At 32.5% G+C, this 18781-nt stretch overlaps 1 protein-coding gene across 1 annotated transcript in view; it reads left to right on the forward strand.

Annotated features, from left to right (window-relative positions):
* The first annotated feature begins 231 nt into the window (after positions 1-231).
* The window catches only part of LOC127729962 (choline transporter-like protein 2), a 111059-nt gene continuing 92509 nt past the window's right edge, over positions 232-18781 (forward strand). The window contains exon 1 of the mRNA XM_052237962.1: positions 232-397. Coding sequence (XP_052093922.1) covers positions 346-397 — 52 coding nt within the window. The 5' untranslated portion in view covers positions 232-345. The remainder of the gene's footprint in view (positions 398-18781) is intronic.

The following is an 18781-nucleotide window of genomic DNA, read 5'->3' on the forward strand; positions in this document are numbered from 1 at the left end:
CACAACAAAGTGATTCTTTTCACATCTCAGAAACTGAGAATTGTTTAATATCAAACCAAGAATTGTTTGTTTAAAGATATGGCCAATAAATTTTCCATTGAAAAAAATTATTGTTTCACTAATTAAATATTTAAATTTAACCATCCTAAATTACAGGTAAACCGATCACCTGTTATCAGCTACTGTTAAGATGTTTATTTCCTGAGTGGAAAGCCCAGCAAAATACACCTAACTTAGATAAGCTGAAAATTTATATCCTTGATTTGCTTTATGTACCTGTATAGACTGTGATCGATTTTAAGGTGTCTTTATTTTTTTAAACATGGCCTAACTTATAAAAAAAAAATGGGGAAAAAGGAAGTAAAGGATAATACTGGAGAATCTACGAAAAAATCAAGTGAGTGAAAATGTTTTATCTTCATGATACATGTACATGTATGATCAATTTTATCTAGCCACTTGATAATATATTAAGTATTTAATTTCGGTGATTTGAAATTGACTTGTTTATACTCTTAATCCTAGATACTAACATGACCACAAAAATGAATGGTCATTAATGGATATATGTCCCTTTTGTTCCAATTTCTTTGGACTGGATTCACTATTATTTCTTATAGTCCCTACAATGGATAGGGTATTGCTATGACCTGTTGTCAGTCAGTCTGTTCATTCATCTGTTCATGTGTTGTATTTTGACCCATTGTCTCATTTCGTATGATAATTTACATGGAGCAAATCTCTTGAAGGGGCATTAGCTATGATTAAGACCATAATTTAAAATGATACTTCTTTTTAAAGCAGTCAATTTGGTCAAAATTTGGCAAAATAAGCTACAAAACATTGCTGATGTATTATTGACTTGTAATCCGTAGGTATGTGACCTTCAATTTAACCCTTTACTCCGTAAATTTTATGGACACCATCATGAATTGGTTGATCTATACGATGTGTCTGTGTCTAAACTAACTAACAACATTTTTACCACGTCTTAGATTGTGATTTACCATCTAAGTCGTCTCTCTGCAAAGTACCAAACGTGACCGATTCCCGAATATGACTGTTTTGCTGAGTGTGAATTCGCATTGCTATATGACGTGTGTCAGTATTTATGCATCCAACATTCATGTATTTAGTTATGATGTTTCTTTTGTAAGTACGGTTGGATATTGTGTTATGTCTTATTGGTTGTGGTTTGAATTCTGTATTTTCAGTACATTTCACATATGTCTTATTTGTCAGTATAGTCCAGTTAATTTCCATTTTCCATGGATAAAGTATTGTGTTAGTCCAAATAACTATGACATCGTTACAGCCTTAATTTAAAATAGCCTTTCAAGACCGTCATAATCATGATAATTATTTGGACTAGTATTGTGAAAATTACTGTAAATTTTTGGATCTCGTTCCATATAATTATATGAATTTCAAAATTATATATACATCACTTTTTGTGGCGTTGATCCATTCATGTGACACACAGTTTGTGGTGTGCTGTACTGTCGTTAATGTCCGTTGTTATTCTGCGGTTTATAAGTTGTAATGTACTATTATATTATTTATTTATGCATATCTCTGTTCTGAGCTTTTCATAAGAGGGGGGGGCGCCTATGGTTTGTTTGTACTGTATCCCTGTCAAGTAGTGTTGTCATTTTAGCAATATTTTTTAACATTGCCATATAAGCGGGAGGTTTGGCTAGCCATAAAACCAGGTTCAACCCACCATTTTAATCTCACCTGGCCCGAAGGAACTTCTTCTAGAGAACCACTGATTGGAATGAAATTAAACATGGCATGAATGTTCCTTATGAGGTGCTGACCAAGTGTTGTTACTTTATAGCCGACCCATCATCCAAGATGGCCGCCAGCGGGGGACTTAGTTTAACATAGGACCCTATATATAATACATATAAATGTCTTCTTTTAGAGAACCACTGAATGGAATCAAACCAATCATGGCATCAATGTTTCTTATGAGGTGCTGACCAAGTGTTCTTACTTTGAAGTCGATCCATCATCCAAGATGGCCGCCAGCAGTGGACTTCGTTTAACATAGGACCCTATGGACAATACATACAAATGTCTTCTTTTAGAGAACCACTAAATGGAATGAAACCAAACATGGCATGAATGTTCCTTATGAGGTGCTGACCAAGTGTTGTTACTTTGAAGCCGATCCATCATCCAAGATGGCTGCCAGAGGGGGACTTATTTTAACAAAGGACCCTATGGACAAGACATACAAATGTCTTCTTTTAGAGAACCACTGAATGGAATGAAACCAAACATGGCATGAATGTTCCTTATTAGGTGCTGACCAAGTGTTGTTACTTTGAAGACGATCAATTATCCAAGATGGCCGCCAGAGAGGGATTTAGTTTAACATAGGACCCTATGGGAAATACATACAAATGTCTTCTTTTAGAGAACGACTGAATGGAATGAAATAAAACATGGCATGAATGTTCCTTATGAGGTGCTGACCTAACTTTGTTGCCGATCCATCATCCATGATGGCCACCAGTGGGCGACTTCGTTAAACATAGGACCCTATGGACAATACATACAAATGCCTTCTTTTAGAGAACCACTGAATGGAATGAAACCAAACATAGCATGAATGTTCCTTATGAGGTGCTGACCAAGTGTTGTTACTTTGAAGCCGATCCATCATCCAAGATGGCTGCCAGAGGGGGACTTATTTTAACAAAGGACCCTATGGACAAGACATACAAATGTCTTCTTGTAGAGAACCACTGAATGGAATGAAACCAAACATGGCATGAATGTTCCTTATGAGGTGCTGACCAAGTGTTGTTACTTTGTAGCAAATCAATCATCCAAGATTGCCGCCAGAGAGGGACTTAGTTTAACATAGGACCCTATGGGAAATACATACAAATGTCTTCTTCTAGAAAACCGCTTAACGGATTGAAACCAAACATGGTATGAATGTTTCTTTTGAGGTACTGACCAACTGTTGTTACTTTGTAGCTGATTTGTCATCCAAGATGGCTGCCAGCAGGGGGAGTAAGTTTAACATAGGACCCTATGGGAAATACATACAAATGTTTTTTTCTAGAGAACCACTGAATAGAATGAAACCAAACATGGCATGAATGTTCCTAATGAGGTGCTGACCAAGTGTTGTTACTTTGAAGCCGATCCATCATCCAAGATACCGCCAGCAGGGGACTTAGTTGAACATAAGACCCTATGGACAATACATACAAACTTCTTCTAGAGGAGCACTGAATGGAATGATACCAAACATGGCATAAATGTTCCTTATGAGGTGCTGATGAAGCCTTAATACATGTATCTTTATAGATTGAGATCTATTGTAAACTGAAAAAATATCAAGAAAAGAAGATCTACACATAAGTCAACATGAGCAAAATTGTCAATGACATCTTGTTGAAGTTACTGTCCTTATAAAGTCACTTTGTACAATTTCAATGAATTTATTGGTAATTTCTGTAAACTTTACAAAAGTCTTCTGCTTTTGATTAAATTACGGGGTCAATATTAAACCAAATTTGGCCTCAATCACTATTAGGGTATCTGTTATGATTTTAATCTATTTTTACATGATTTCCAACACCAAAGTATAATCAGGTGAGCGACACAGGCTCTTGAGAGCCTCTAGTTTTCTTAAAATGTCCTGTACCAAGTCAGGAATATGGCAGTTGTTATCAAATAGTCTGTTTCTATGTATGTTGGCGTTTGTTTTTGTTGCAGTTCAGTGTTTCTGTTGTTCTGTTGTTTTCCTCTTATAGTTGATGTGTTTCCCTCGGTTTTAGTTTGTAACCCGGATTTGATTCTCTTAATCGATTTATGACTTTTGAACAACAGTATACTACTGTTGCCTTTATTTAGCTAGAAATGGGTTACGCATGTACTAGGTGTGTTCAGCTATTAAAAGGAAAAAAATGTCAACATTGAAAGTGAAACAAGGGTGAACATTTGATTGACTGATTCGATCCACAGAAATTATTCTCATACAGGTAAAAACGATGATTTACATATGTTTTTAACCTATGATATGAAATCAATCAGACCTAGAAAAATTCAATTGCATGCGCTCGCTATCTTTTTATATTTATGTTTATTACGGGTTATACGATAGTCGATAGTCGGCAGTCTTCAGAGGTCATCTCAATAGTTAATTAGACGGCGTCTAGACTAAAACACACATGAAATGCTGGTACATATTATCCAGTCTATACATTGTTAATTGTTTATTTTATACTTTTTGTAATTTGGATATACATTATAATTCAAATATGAAAATTTGAGTCAAATCGGTGAACATGAATATGACAGCTAATGCCCCTTTAATATGTGTACCAAACATGTTAAGGACAAGGTTCACTTTATGTCAAATATGGCCTTGAAATTAAATTTATCATAAAATATCAAAATGCTCATAATTTGGTTCTAAATTGGATCTATTTCACAAGCATTACTACTAGGTTAAACAAATCTCTTCATTCGAATACATTCTAGGCTTCAAAGTCAGCAAATTTGGGATAAATTGTCAAAAACGATGATTTTGTGCATTTTTCAGACCTAAAAGCTTGAGGAAACCTAGGATTCAAAATGTTCAATTGCCAAAAGTTGCCAATAATAATGTTGAATCCGTACAAAACTTTCTGGATGGCGACCAAAGTACATTATGTTAAAAACTGTTAAATTTTTTTTTAAATTTGACCAAAACTGACATTACAACATAAATAATGAATACTAGAGGGGTCATTTCTTCTTCATGTGACAAAAAGCAGTTATTTTGTATAAATAGTAAATCACAACTATTTTTATGTGAAATTTGTAGTATTTTGGCCTGATTAAAAAAAACGTCAAAATCTTAGGGCCAATTTTAATCCTTCATGCACTTCCTACTTTATTATATCAGTTGTTTCATTCAAGGTTGATGGAACTTACTAAAAATTGTTTTCCTGTAAAGGAGATGGTATAATAACCATACTTTTATAGCCCCATGAATTTGAAAATCAAAAAGTATTAAAAAATTTAGCAATACTAATTGATTCACTTCTGTAATTGACCCTATAGAGGGGTCTAAATACAGCACAAACAACATTTTCCAAAAGACCAAAAAAGTGAAAAAGTATATTTTAACAATATACTTCTGTGAAATTTAAGGTAGATGAGGTGTATTCTGCAATCTTTGATTTAAAAATAAGCACAAAAAAATCAGTCTTAATCTCTAATGCAACATGCAAATTTTGAGACAGGAATGAAATTCAATAGACCACTTTTGAGTTATGTCCTTCACCGGAGAAGTTTGTCAATTATGCATGCCTTTATGACGTCATTTACCAGATAGATGGGACAGCCTCAGTGTATTCCTGCACTATTAAAGTTCAAGTGTTTTTGTGATCGTCATTATGCAGGCTAATCTAGAAATAATATTTGTTCTGTAGGTACTTAATCACAATTCCCTAATGACAGGAGTGCTGATTATCAATTATAAGAATTTAATTGGCAGAATAATTCGTGCTGTTTAGCATCATATTTTTTCAACCACTTGCTCAACATGGGAAGGAAGTGATGATGCCCCTAAACGCACGAATGATGTTCTGTCACTTAATCCCAAGTTTTTGAAGGAAATGCAATGAACTCGAAAGTGGTCTAATGTAAGACTTTTTATTTAGATAAAGAAATTGTGTGATTTATTTTATTATAATAGTTATTTTAATGACTACAGAATATTTTTTGTTCGATTAAAAATTTCCTACATACCCATATAAGGGGAGATAACTCAAATAATTTAATTTTATAAAGTGTTGCATAGGAAAATTACCTAATTTTTTTTTGTAGCAATAAAACTAGTCCCATGACACCAATTTTTATTTTTATTTTCTGAAAGCACATTACAGTAGCTATCTTCTCATATTTTATTTTGAATTTTTATGATTTAGTTTTCTTTCTACTGACACAAAATTGGTTCTTACATCTTTGCACAACATTATACATAAATCAGGCTACTAGTTTTCCTGTTTGTATTGTTGTACATTTGTCATTTTTGCTCATTGTTGAAGTGACCTATAGTTGCTAATTTCTACGTAAGTTGGTCTCTGGTGGAGAATTGCCTCATTGGCAATCATACCACATCATCTTATTTTTACAAAATATGGTTTTTAGGCTGAATTATAAATGCCTTCCTGACCCAACTTTTTCTGAAATGCACAATACTTCAAAACTCTCAAACGAATATACTAAGTAAAATATCATGAATATTCCTGGGACATATATATCATACCAATACAAAAAGATACTATCTAAAAAGAAATACATTTTGTTTGATTGAAGAAAAATATGCATATTACAACATCATGAACATCAATAAGTTATTTAGGTGTGCTTGGATTATGTTTTGAGGACATTGAACTTTGAGGGAAATTTGCTGTGAAACAGATGTTCATATGCAGAAAATCCTTTAAAAATAAGGAATACAAATACGTAAATTTGAACTCGCACACAAGCCAAGAACAAAATATTGCCTTCTCAAACCAAAATATGAATTGCAAGGATAAACATTGGGCCATGGGTCTTGAATGAGCCATTTATCAAGAAAATGTGTAAATTGGGCATAGTATATTAAAGGCTTTCAATACAAACGAACTACTAAAACTTATAATAATTTTGGAATTAAGGGGCCTGCGCAAAACCCTTAATTCTGTTGAAGTTCTTGCAAGGAAGAGGGTATAATAAGCCCACTTTTTGGCACATTGAATTCAAAATTCAAAAAGTATTATAAATCTACCAAATAAAATCCTTCAGATGTGAAGAAATTATGAGTCTCTATTTACAATTTTGAATTTTGTCTTACAGATTGGCCTAAGCCTAAAGGGCTTTAAACCTCATAAATTTAGTGCAAAAACTGCCAAAAATAGCCTCATTTTGAGTTCTTGCCATTCATATTTAGCAACAACCTAACCCAAAAAGATATTTTACTATGAGGGTAATGAGTGCAAGATATCTTTTTGGGTAAAGCTATTGTTCACACACAAATATATAAATTATGATTTGTCAATGACAACATAATGACATCACAAGTGACCTTTCTGCACTTAAGTGTCCAGAATATATCAACCTGTTCATTCATCAAAAATTTGAATAGTTTTGAAAGCTTTGAATAACTATATTACCATTTTTTGTTATTCCAGGGGCCAAATAATGGCTCTTAGCATACCTATTTTGCATATACATTTTTGGGAAAGATTGTAACTTTCCTAAGGCACCGACCGGCCTTCCAAACAGAAAATGGACAGATTAGCTACTAAATCTATACACACTGACATATAGTTCCCAATAGTTCTCATGTCTGTGAACATATGCACAAATTAATCGTAAAAAAATTGGTTACATCTTAATTTAGAGTATTTTTTTCTAAAATAATAGTCATTACTTTTTTTCGATTTTACTGGCTAGTTTTCTTTTTACTAAAGTAAGAGTATTGATACATTACCATTATGATTGACAACTGTCATGATCAAGGTACAATTTTATAAAAACACAAAGGGTGGGACAATAATTGGAATTCTAAAAAGATTCTTCCTCCTTAATCATAATTGACCATTGAGATTATACATAACATGGCAGTCCACACAATACAGAAACTTTTACCTCATTAGTATAAGATATATTTTGATCTATATAGGTCAGTTTCTGTCTTCATGTTTAATTAACGCTCGAGGTAAAATAATTGATTATAAATGCCCAACCCATGGTTAAAAGAAAACAAATCTACGGCTGCCATGAATTATTTTGATTCTAATAGGACAATCAAGGTAATTTTGTCAACTGTGAAATCCCTATACACATGATACTGTTTAGCTGTTCCGTATTACCCCCCGTATTTAAAAACAGAAGTTTCATTATTTTGTGCTTGAATATTGTATTGAGTGTGCACATTCATCTGAAATAGAAAGGGAATAGTTATATATATATATATAGTTTAGGCTTCATCAACACAACAATATTTGAAAAAAGACTCATTTAATACTAATAAGAAATAAATGCTTGTGACCTTATTCAAACATAAAATCAATTGTGTAGTCAGGAATCTTTGTCCGTTTGCCCTAGTAGCTGTTCGCCCTAAAACCTGTTCGCCCAGGGTCCATTCACCCTGATTTTTAGCTCACCTGACCTGAAAGGTCAAGTGAGCTTTTCTCATCACTTTGCGTCTGTCGTCCTTTAACTTTTACAAAAATCTTCTCCTCTGAAACTACTGGGCCAAATGCACCCAAACTTAAACACAATCATCATTAAAGTATCTAGTTTAAAAAATGTGTCTGATGACCCTGCCAACCTACCAAGATGGTCGCCATTGCTAAAAATAGAACATAGGGGTAAAATGTAGATTTTGGCTTATATCTCTGAAACCAAAGCATTTAGAGTAAATCTGACATAGGGTAAAACTGATTATCAGGTCTAGATCTATCTGCCCTGAAATTTTCAGACAAATCTGACAACCTGTTGTTGGGTTGCTGCCCCTGAATTGGTAATTTTAGGGAAATTTTGCAGTTTTTGGTTATTATCTTGAATATTATTATAGATAGAGATAAACTGTAAACAGCAATAATGTTCAGCAAAGTAAGATCTACAAATAAGTTGTCATGACCAAAATTGTCAGTCGACCCCTTTAGGAGTTATTGCCCTTAATAGTCAATTTTTAACAATTTTTGGTAAATTTTTGTAATCTTTTACAAAAATCTTCTTCTCTGAAACTACTGAGACAAATTTAACCATACTTGTCTATAATCATTATTAGGGTATCTAGTTTAAAAAATTTGTCCGATGACCCTGCATTCCAACCATCATGGCCGACTTGGTTAAAAATAGAACATAGGGGTAAAATGCAGTTTTTGGTTTATATCTCTGAAACTAAAGCATTTAGAGCAAATCTGACAGGTGGCAAAAATGTTCATCAGATTTAGATTTATCTACCCTGAAATTTTCAGACGAATCCGACAACCCGTTGTTGGGTTGCTGCCCCTGAGTTAGTAATTTTACAAAAATTTTGCAGTTTTTTGTTATTGTCGAGCCTTCGACTTTTGTCGAAAAAGCGAGACATAGTGATCTTACATTCCGTCGGCGTCGTCGTCGTCGGCGGCGTCCACAAATATTCACTCTGTGGTTAAAGTTTTTGAAATTTTAATAACTTTCTTAAACTATCCTGGATTTCTACCAAACTTGGACAGAAGCTTGTTTATGATCATAAGATTATATTCAAAAGTAAATTTTGTAAAAAAAAAATTCCATTTTTTCCGTATTTTACTTGTAAGTGGACTTAGTTTTTCTGCCAGTTAACATTACATTCACTCTGTGGTTAAAGTTTTTAAAATTTCAATAACTTTCTTAAACTATCCTAGATTTCTACCAAACTTGGAAAGAAGCTTGTTTATGATCATAAAATAGTATCCAGAAGTAAATTTTGTAAAAAAAAAAAATCCATTTTTCCGTATTTTACTTATAAATGGACTTAAGTTTTTCTGCCAGGAAACATTACATTCACTCTGTGGTTAAAGTTTTTGAAATTTTAATAACTTTCTTAAACTATCCTGGATTTATACCAAACTTGGAAAGAAGCTTGTTTATGATCATAAGATAGTATCCAGAAGTAAATTTTGTAAAAAAAAAATTCCATTTTTCCGTATTTTACTTATAAATGGACTTAGTTTTTCTGCCAGTTAACATTACATTCACTCTGTGGTTAAAGTTTTTAAAATTTTAACAACTTTCTTAAACTATCCTGGATTTGTACCACACCTAGACAGAAGCTTGTTTATGATCAAAAGCTAGTATCTAGAAGGAAATTTTGATAAAATTTTGTTCCATTTTTTCTGTATTTTACTTATAAATGGACTTAGTTTTTCTTCCAGTCAACATTACATACATTCTGCAGTTTAAGTTTTTAAAACATTTATTAGATTCATAAATTATCCTGGATTTTTACCAAACTTGGACAGAAGCTACTTACAATCAAAACATAGTATAGAGGGGAATATTTTTATTAATTTTTTTCCTCATTTTTTGTCGAGCCTTCGACTTTTGTCGAAAAAGCGAGACATAGCGATCCTACATTCCGTCGGCATCGTCGTCGTCGTCGTCGGCGGCGTCCACAAATATTCACTCTGTGGTTAAAGTTTTTGAAATTTTAATAACTTTCTTAAACTATCCTGGATTTCTACCAAACTTGGACAGAAGCTTGTTTATGATCATAAGATAATATTCAAAAGTAAATTTTGTAAAAAAAAAATTCCATTTTTTCCGTATTTTACTTATAAATGGACTTAGTTTTTCTTCCAGTCAACATTTCTTAGTTTTTCTGCCAGTTAATGTTACATTCACTCTGTGGTTAAAGTTTTTTAAATTTTAACAACATTCTTAAGCTATCCTGGATTTGTACCAAACTTGGACAGAAGCTTGTTTATGATTAAAAGCTAGTATCTAGAAGGAATTTAAAAAAAATTTTTGTTTCATTTTTTCCGTATTTTACTTATAAATGGACTTAAATTTTCTTCCAGTTAACATTACATACAGTCTGCAGTTTAAGTTTTTAAAACATTTATTAGATTCATAAACTATCCTGGATTTTTACAAAACTTGGACAGAAGCTACTTACAATCAAAAGATAGTATAGAGAGGAATATTTTTATTAATTTTTTTCCTCATTTTTGTTGAGCCTGCGATTAACAGCAAAAGTAGGCGAGACACTGAGTTCCGCGGAACCCTTACGAATTTTTATCTTAGATATCATTATAATATCTAATATCCAATACTATTAATTATGATTTTAACCTTATTTTACATGATTTCCAAAGCATCAGTAAATACAGGTGAGGGACACAGGCTCTTGAGAGCCTCTAGTTATTTTATTCAATTGTTGACCATTCTCATAATGTTTATTATTTGAACAGAGTATGTCAAACTTTGTTGAAAAATTCGCCAAATGTTTGTATTGCTGCAACCAAATAATTATTTTCCTTTGATTTGCATAGTAGAATAATAGAATATAATGTATTTATCTTTATTGATATTTATTAACAATTTTAATAATTCTAGTCAGTCAATTTATGCAGTATAATAATAAGTGAACTTATAAATCCTTTTAATGTTTTACAATTCGTACTGTATATACAATATAAGGTCAATGTCAGAAAATATGTTTTTTTTTTGTATGAGGCTGAGAAACTGGGGAGGTTTTACCGAGCCCTTCCCCAGTTTTGTGCCTGACCTAATATTGTTTTTATACTTCAACTTAAATTAATACATTTATAGCTATTTAAATTGTAAACAAATTTCAAATTATTTTCATCCCTGAATGAACCCTTGATTGTGGAAAAAGTGTTCCATGATGAAATTGACATTGCACAAAATATAGGTGTTACTATATTTAGGAAATAAACACAACTAGTTGCAGTATAAATCATTGATTTTACTCATTCAAAGCTGACTATGTTGTTGCTTTCACGTGCAACAGACGATTTGTACATGCATTGCATACCAAAAATAACAAAACAATAATGAAGTCCCCATCACTTTATTAAACAATATTTTTAGCTCACCGGGGCCCAAAGGGCCCCATGTGAGCTTATGCCATCACTTGGCGTCCGTCGTCGTCTGTCGTCGTAAACTATTTCAAAAATCTTCTCCTCTGAAACTGCTGGGCCAAATACCTTCAAACTTTAACTAAATGTTCCTTAGGGTATCTAGTTTATAAATTGTATCCGAAGTTTTGATCCATTGACAAACATGGCCGCCATGGCTAAAAATAGAACATAGGGGTCAAATGCAGTTTTTGGCTTATATCTCAAAAACTAAAGCTTTTAGAGCAAATCTGACATGGGTAAAATTGTTCAATTGGTCAAGATCTATCAGCTCTGAAATTTTCAGACGAATCGAACAACCCATTGTTGGGTTGCTCCCACCGAATTGGTAGTTTTAACAAAATTTTGCAGTTTTTTGTTATTATTTTGAATATTATTATAGATATATATAAACTGTAAGCAGCAATAATGTTCAGCAAAGTAAGATCTACAAAAAAGTCAATATGACCATAATTGTCAATTGACCCCTTAAGGAGTTATTGCCCTTAAAAGACAATTTTACACAATTTGTTCATCAAGTTTGCTAACATTTAAAAATCTTCTCCTCTGAAACTACTGGGCCAATTACCTTCAAACTTTAACTAAATGTTCCTTAGGGTATCTTGTTTATAAATTGTATCCGAAGTTTGTATCCATCGACAAACATGGCCACCATGGCTAAAAATAGAACATAAGGGTCAAATGCAGTTTTTGGCTTATATCACAAAAACTAAATCTTTTAGAGCAAATGTGACATAGGGTATAAATGTTTAATTGGTCAAGATCTATCGGCCCTGAAATTATCAGACGAATCGAACAACCCATTGTTGGGTTGCTCCCACCGAATTGGTAGTTTTAACAAAATTTTGCAGTTTTTTGTTATTATTTTGAATATTATTATAGATATATATATAAACTGTAAGCAGCAATAATGTTCAGCAAAGTAAGATCTACAAAAAATAATTGTCAATTGACCCTTTAAGGAGTTATTGCCCTTTAAAGACAATTTTACACAATTTGTTCATCAAGTTTGCTAACATTTAAAAATCTCCTCTGAAATACAGGTGAGCAATTCAGGCTCTTGAGAGCCTCTTGTTACAAATTAATTTCATTTTTTGTCGAGCCTTCGACTTTTGTTGAAAAAGCGAGACATAGTGATCCTACATTACGTCGTCGTCGCCGGCGTCCACAAATATTCACTCTGTGGTTAAAGTTTTTGAAATTTTAATAACTTTCTTAAACTATCCTGGATTTCTACCAAACTTGGACAGAAGCTTGTTTATGATCATAAGATTATATTCAAAAGTAAATTTTGTAAAAAAAAAATTCTATTTTTTCTGTATTTTACTCATAAATGGACTTAGTTTTTCTGCCAGGAAACATTACATTCACTCTGTGGTTAAAGTTTTTGAAATTTTAATAACTTTCTTAAACCAGGGATGTCATTAGAATTGGCAACCGGCGAAAATCTCCGATAACTCGAGCTGTCACCGCCGGTTACTTTTTCTCTTACAAAAAAAATAAATGAGAGAAAATGCAGTATCAACAATGACAACGTAAACGTACAGTGCGTATAAATGGATAGCTACAGTAACACAATATTTATTGTAGAGCTACGGAGATCTGTTCATCAACATGTTTACGTTTGATGGATTGAATGTCGGTAACATCGGGTTTTTTTCTAGTTTCGTTATGAATGTTGCGATGAGTTCCGAACGAAGTTATACAAAATATAATTATTTTCCTCCTATGAATTCAGGAGCACTGGCTACGTTTTAGCACGATATGGCGGCGCCTGACAAAAAACGGATGTTGTAAACAAGGTTCTTTGGACGGGTTTTTCAAAAAACAAAGATTAGATGCAGGTAATTAGAAAAACTATTTACATAAATTTTAAAAGTTTTTAATAGAACATATCACATTCTTCAAAGATTTTAACAATAATATAAATTGACACTTGACCTTGGTGTCACCGAAGAATGATTTTGATTTTCTGAATTCTTTAAAACTGTGAAGTTGTGAGTTTTGAGATTAAAAAGAAATCTGTGAACTAACCTTAGTATTGAAATAAGTTTCAAGTTGCTAAAAAAAGTGTTGCTTTAAGTTACACACTGTAAAGAAATGCCGGTGGAAAAGGGGGGTTTATGTAAAAAAAAAAAATCGTAATTATGAAGCTAATACTATACATATGTTTCTGGATTCTTTCTTTTCAATATTAGATTACATATGTTTAAAATTGAGTTGACTTTGTGTATTCACATTTGTTTAAAATATAGAACATTTATCAGGTGTAAATAAGTTTATTTCACAAAAGAATCACATAAAGGGACAAACTTCTGTGATCAAATTTAGGCTACATTTTAAATCATTGTATTGATGAAAATATATATATAGAATGACCAGTAAAGTTCATAATAAAATTATCTGCCAAGAAAACTGTACATCACTTTCTAATGATGAAATTAAACGTTTATCTGGTCAATAGGACAAGTTCCAGCATCATTGGCTGCAAGATAGAGCTATTTCGTTCTGTCCAAAAACCTCATACTGGTGGTTAGTTTATGTTGAAGGTTCTGGAATGTACTGTCTCCTCTGCAAAAAGCACCACAGCATCAATACTCAAAATAAAGCTACCTCATTTGGAGAGAATCCGTCTGTTAGAATGAAGAAGTCAGCACTATTCGATCATATTGCTTCTAAAAAACACCAAGGTGCCATTGAGGCTGAAATGCTTAGTAGAGTGTCAATTTTTCAAAAAGAATTGACGGAAAAGAGTAAGGTAGAAAACAATGTCTTGTTTATGGCTTTTTCTGCAATGTACTGGTTGGCCAAGGAAGGTATTGCTAATGAAAAAATTTCAACCTTGCTAAAACTTTTGGAAAAAATAGGTATGCCTGAATTGAAATACTTTCAGCATAGATCAAGAGCTTCTCTGCTTGATATCTTCACTACATTAGGCCTACAAACCGAAAATGGGGTCTTTATTTTAAAAAAATTCTTAAAATATGAGAAAAATAGTACAAACATAAAGTTTTCAAATTATGAAATTAGGTGCCAGGAGAGAGCTAGAATGCAGATTTTAACACCATTTACCCCCAGAGCTTCTGGGGCCCTTAAGCGGGCCCCAAAACCCCATCCGTATAGGCCACCTCGCTGCGCGAGGCGGGAGACTCGCTTTGCGAGTCTTAACATTCTCCTGTAACTTATCTCGATTCTCCTATAACTTCCAAACATGATGACATCCCTGTTTAAACTATCCTGGATTTCTACCAAACTTGGAAAGAAGCTTGTTTATGATCATAAGATAGTATCCAGAAGTAAATTTTGTAAAAAAAAATTCCATTTTTTCCATATTTTACTTATAAATGGACTTAGTTTTTCTGCCAGTTAACATTACATTCACTCTGTGATTAAAGTTTTTAAAATTTTAACAACTTTCTTAAACTATCCTGGATTTGTACCACACTTGGACAGACGCTTGTTTATGATCAAAAGCTAGTATCTAGAAGGAAATTGTGATAAAATTTTGTTCCATTTTTTCCGTATTTTACTTATAAATGGACTTAGTTTTTCTTCCAGTCAACATTATACATACATTCTGCAGTTTAAGTTTTTAAAACATTTATTAGATTCATAAATTATCCTGGATTTTTACCAAACTTAGACAGAAGCTACTTACAATCAAAAGATAGTATAGAGAGGAATATTTTTATTAATTTTTTTCCTCATTTTTGTTGAGCCTGCGATTAACAGCAAAAGTAGGCGAGACACTGGGTGCCGTGGAACCCTTACAATTTTTTTTTTGTAATCGAATAGAAAGTGGGTCATTTAAAGGGGTTGTAACACGGAACAGCAAATTTTGTGCATTAATGCCTTTGCGCTAAAGGTAGATGTACTGTGATTATACTGGTTGAAGATAATTGGTCGTCACATTAGAATTGAAATTAACATAAATATTAGATGGGCATTTCTTTATTAAAATTATATACAGATGATAGATTTAATCTTTATCACTTTTGATTGACAATGCATTAAACAAAAGATCTGTAATTTTTGTTTGAAATATGATTGAATAAGGATTAAAACATAATGTATTTTTTAAAGAAAAGACAACCAAAATGAATGAGTAACAAATCCAAGTGGTGTCTATTTTTCTTGCAAAATCTATGCAACAATTATCTGTAATTAATCCATAATTTTAATAGGTTACATTTATCAGTAAAGATATTTTTATACCCCAAGCAACGAGTTGCGGAGGGTATAATGTTTTTGACCCGTCCGTCTGTCAGTCAGTCCGTCAGTCCGTCAGTCCTGTTTCTTGTCATCGCAACTCCTCTCAAACCACACAACAGAATTTCACGAAACCTTTTTAGATAATAAGGACATACTATGTAGTTGTGCATATCGACAGGAAATTGCGATTCAATTTTTTTTTTTAGGAGTTACGCCCCTTTGAACTTATTTACTTTAATGTACTACTGCAACAGTTTGTCATTGCAACTCCTCTGATACCACACAACAGAATTTCATGAAACCTTTTTAGATAATAAGGACATACTATATAGATGTGCATATCGACAGGAAATTAAGGTTCAATTTTTTTTCTAGGAGTTACGCCCCTTTGAACTTATTTGCTTCAATGTACTACTGCAACAGTTTGTCATCGCAACTCCTCTGATACCACACAACAGAATTTCACGAAACCTTTTTAGATAATAAGGACATACTATGTAGTTGTGCATATCGACAGGAAATTGCGATTCAATTTTGTTTTTAGGAGTTACGCCCCTTTGAACTTATTTACTTTAATGTACTACTGCAACAGTTTGTCATCGCAACTCCTCTGATACCACACAACAGAATTTCATGAAACCTTTTTAGATAATAAGGACATACTATGTAGATGTGCATATCGACAGGAAATTACGGTTCAATTTTTTTTCTATGAGTTACGCCCCTTTGAACTTATTTTCTTCAATGTACTACTGCAGCAGTTTGTCATCGCAACTCCTCTGATACCACACAACAGAATTTCATGAAACCTTTTTAGATAATAAGGACATACTATGTAGATGTGCATATCGACAGGAAATTACGGTTCAATTTTTTTTCTATGAGTTACGCTCCTTTGAACTTATTTGCTTCAATGTACTACTGCAACAGTTTGTCATCGCAACTCCTCTGATACCACACAACAGAATTTCATGAAACCTTTTTAGATAATAAGGACATACTATGTAGATGTGCATATCGACAGGAAATTAGGGTTCAATTTTTTTTTTAGGAGTTATGCCCCTTTGAACTTATTTGCTTCAATGTACTACTGCAACAGTTTGTCATCGGAACTCCTCTGATACCACACAACAGAATTTCATGAAACCTTTTTAGATAATAAGGACATACTATGTAGATGTGCATATCGACAGGAAATTATGGTTCAATTTTTTTTCTATGAGTTACGCCCCTTTGAACTTATTTGCTTCAATGTACTACTGCAACAGTTTGTCATCGCAACTCCTCTGATACCACACAACAGAATTTCATGAAACCTTTTTAGATAATAAGGACATACTATGTAGATGTGCATATCGACAGGAAATTATGGTTCAATTTTTTTTCTATGAGTTATGCCCCTTTGAACTTATTTGCTTCAATGTACTACTGCAACAGTTTGTCATCGCAACTCCTCTGATACCACACAACAGAATTTCATGAAACCTTTTTAGATAATAAGGACATACTATGTAGATGTGCATATTGACAGGAAATTATGATTCAATTTTTTTTTCTTATACAATTTTTTTTTCTTGCACATATTTTATTTCTCCAATGACAATGTGGGGACGTGGGTCATGTGAGCGCGCTCACTAAGGTTCTTTAATTATATTCTAATACAGGAAATGTATATTTGTAATGATACATATTTTAAAGAAAGAAAAAAAAGGTTTTTTTAGTTATTGCCCTTGAATAGATAAATATGTACAATGTGGGGGACATTGGAACTCTGTTCTTTATTAAGATTTTAAAAAAATCAGTAAACCTTCTTAAATTAAAATATTATATGAATTTGCCTAAAAAATTAGAATTCTCCATCTTTGGACAATAGAGTAAAAAGATCTTATTAAGTTTATTGATGTGAAAGTTACCCTTTGTCTACCATACATCTACTATGTCATATATTATTGTTTTAATCAAAATCAATAAGCTATACTTAGGAATGTTTGAACACAGTCACAGACATGCCCACAAAACAACCATTCACAGATTAATTTTGGGAGATAAAAAAAAGGTCTTTTTAAGTTTCAAGTCGTCCCAGGTTTACTGATAAACTTCAATGATATCACAATTTCTTTTATTAGATTATTTCTTCTGTTTCAAAAAAATATAAATATTCAGTTGTAATTTAAAAGAAGTTATTATGCAAAGTTAGTGACCCACTGACATAACTTTATTACGCTATTTTATTCACTGAAAAATTACTTATCTTGTTAAAAATCTGCAGTAATATAACTTACAAATATGCAATAGTATTGAAGCAAGTTGTTCTTGTACACCATCACTGCTATGAAGGAGTAAAATGTGATTTCAAATATAAATTATACACACAATTTTTCCAATCTTTCCATTAGTGATTGTACATGATTATGTAATGTAGTCACAATCATAAATTTTAATATTTCATTTTGCTGTTTTTGAGACGGAAATTAAAAAGTTGTATTATTATATATGTGAAAATTAGAAAAAGAAATTTCTGACTGTTTGATATTCCAGTCAATTTGAAATTAATCGCTTTTAGACACATCTGGAAATTATTTGCTTGTAAGTTCATAAAAGAGTTCTCGTAACAGGTTGTATTGATGTTAGGTACAAATGAACACGTATTTGTCATCTAGTATTAAGTTTTTTCTATTGATTTACTTTTGAAAGGTGATAATTTTGGGATGATTTGACAGGATTGTGAGATAAAACATACATTGATTTTATCTGTCATTTGTTTAAATATGGTCTTTTTTATGACAGACAGCTCGGTGGATACCTGCATTTCTCGATAGATTTCTCATAGGACCTTGAACAGACCTCCAGAACTTGAAAAGAATCTCCCCATTGTTTTAGATATCAGTGTATTAGTGAATATTAGATAATGACAGCTTATTATCTTTGGGCAG

Source organism: Mytilus californianus, unplaced genomic scaffold (assembly GCF_021869535.1).
Source record: "Mytilus californianus isolate M0D057914Y unplaced genomic scaffold, xbMytCali1.0.p SCAF_2, whole genome shotgun sequence".
Classification (NCBI taxonomy): Eukaryota; Metazoa; Mollusca; class Bivalvia; order Mytilida; family Mytilidae; genus Mytilus; species Mytilus californianus.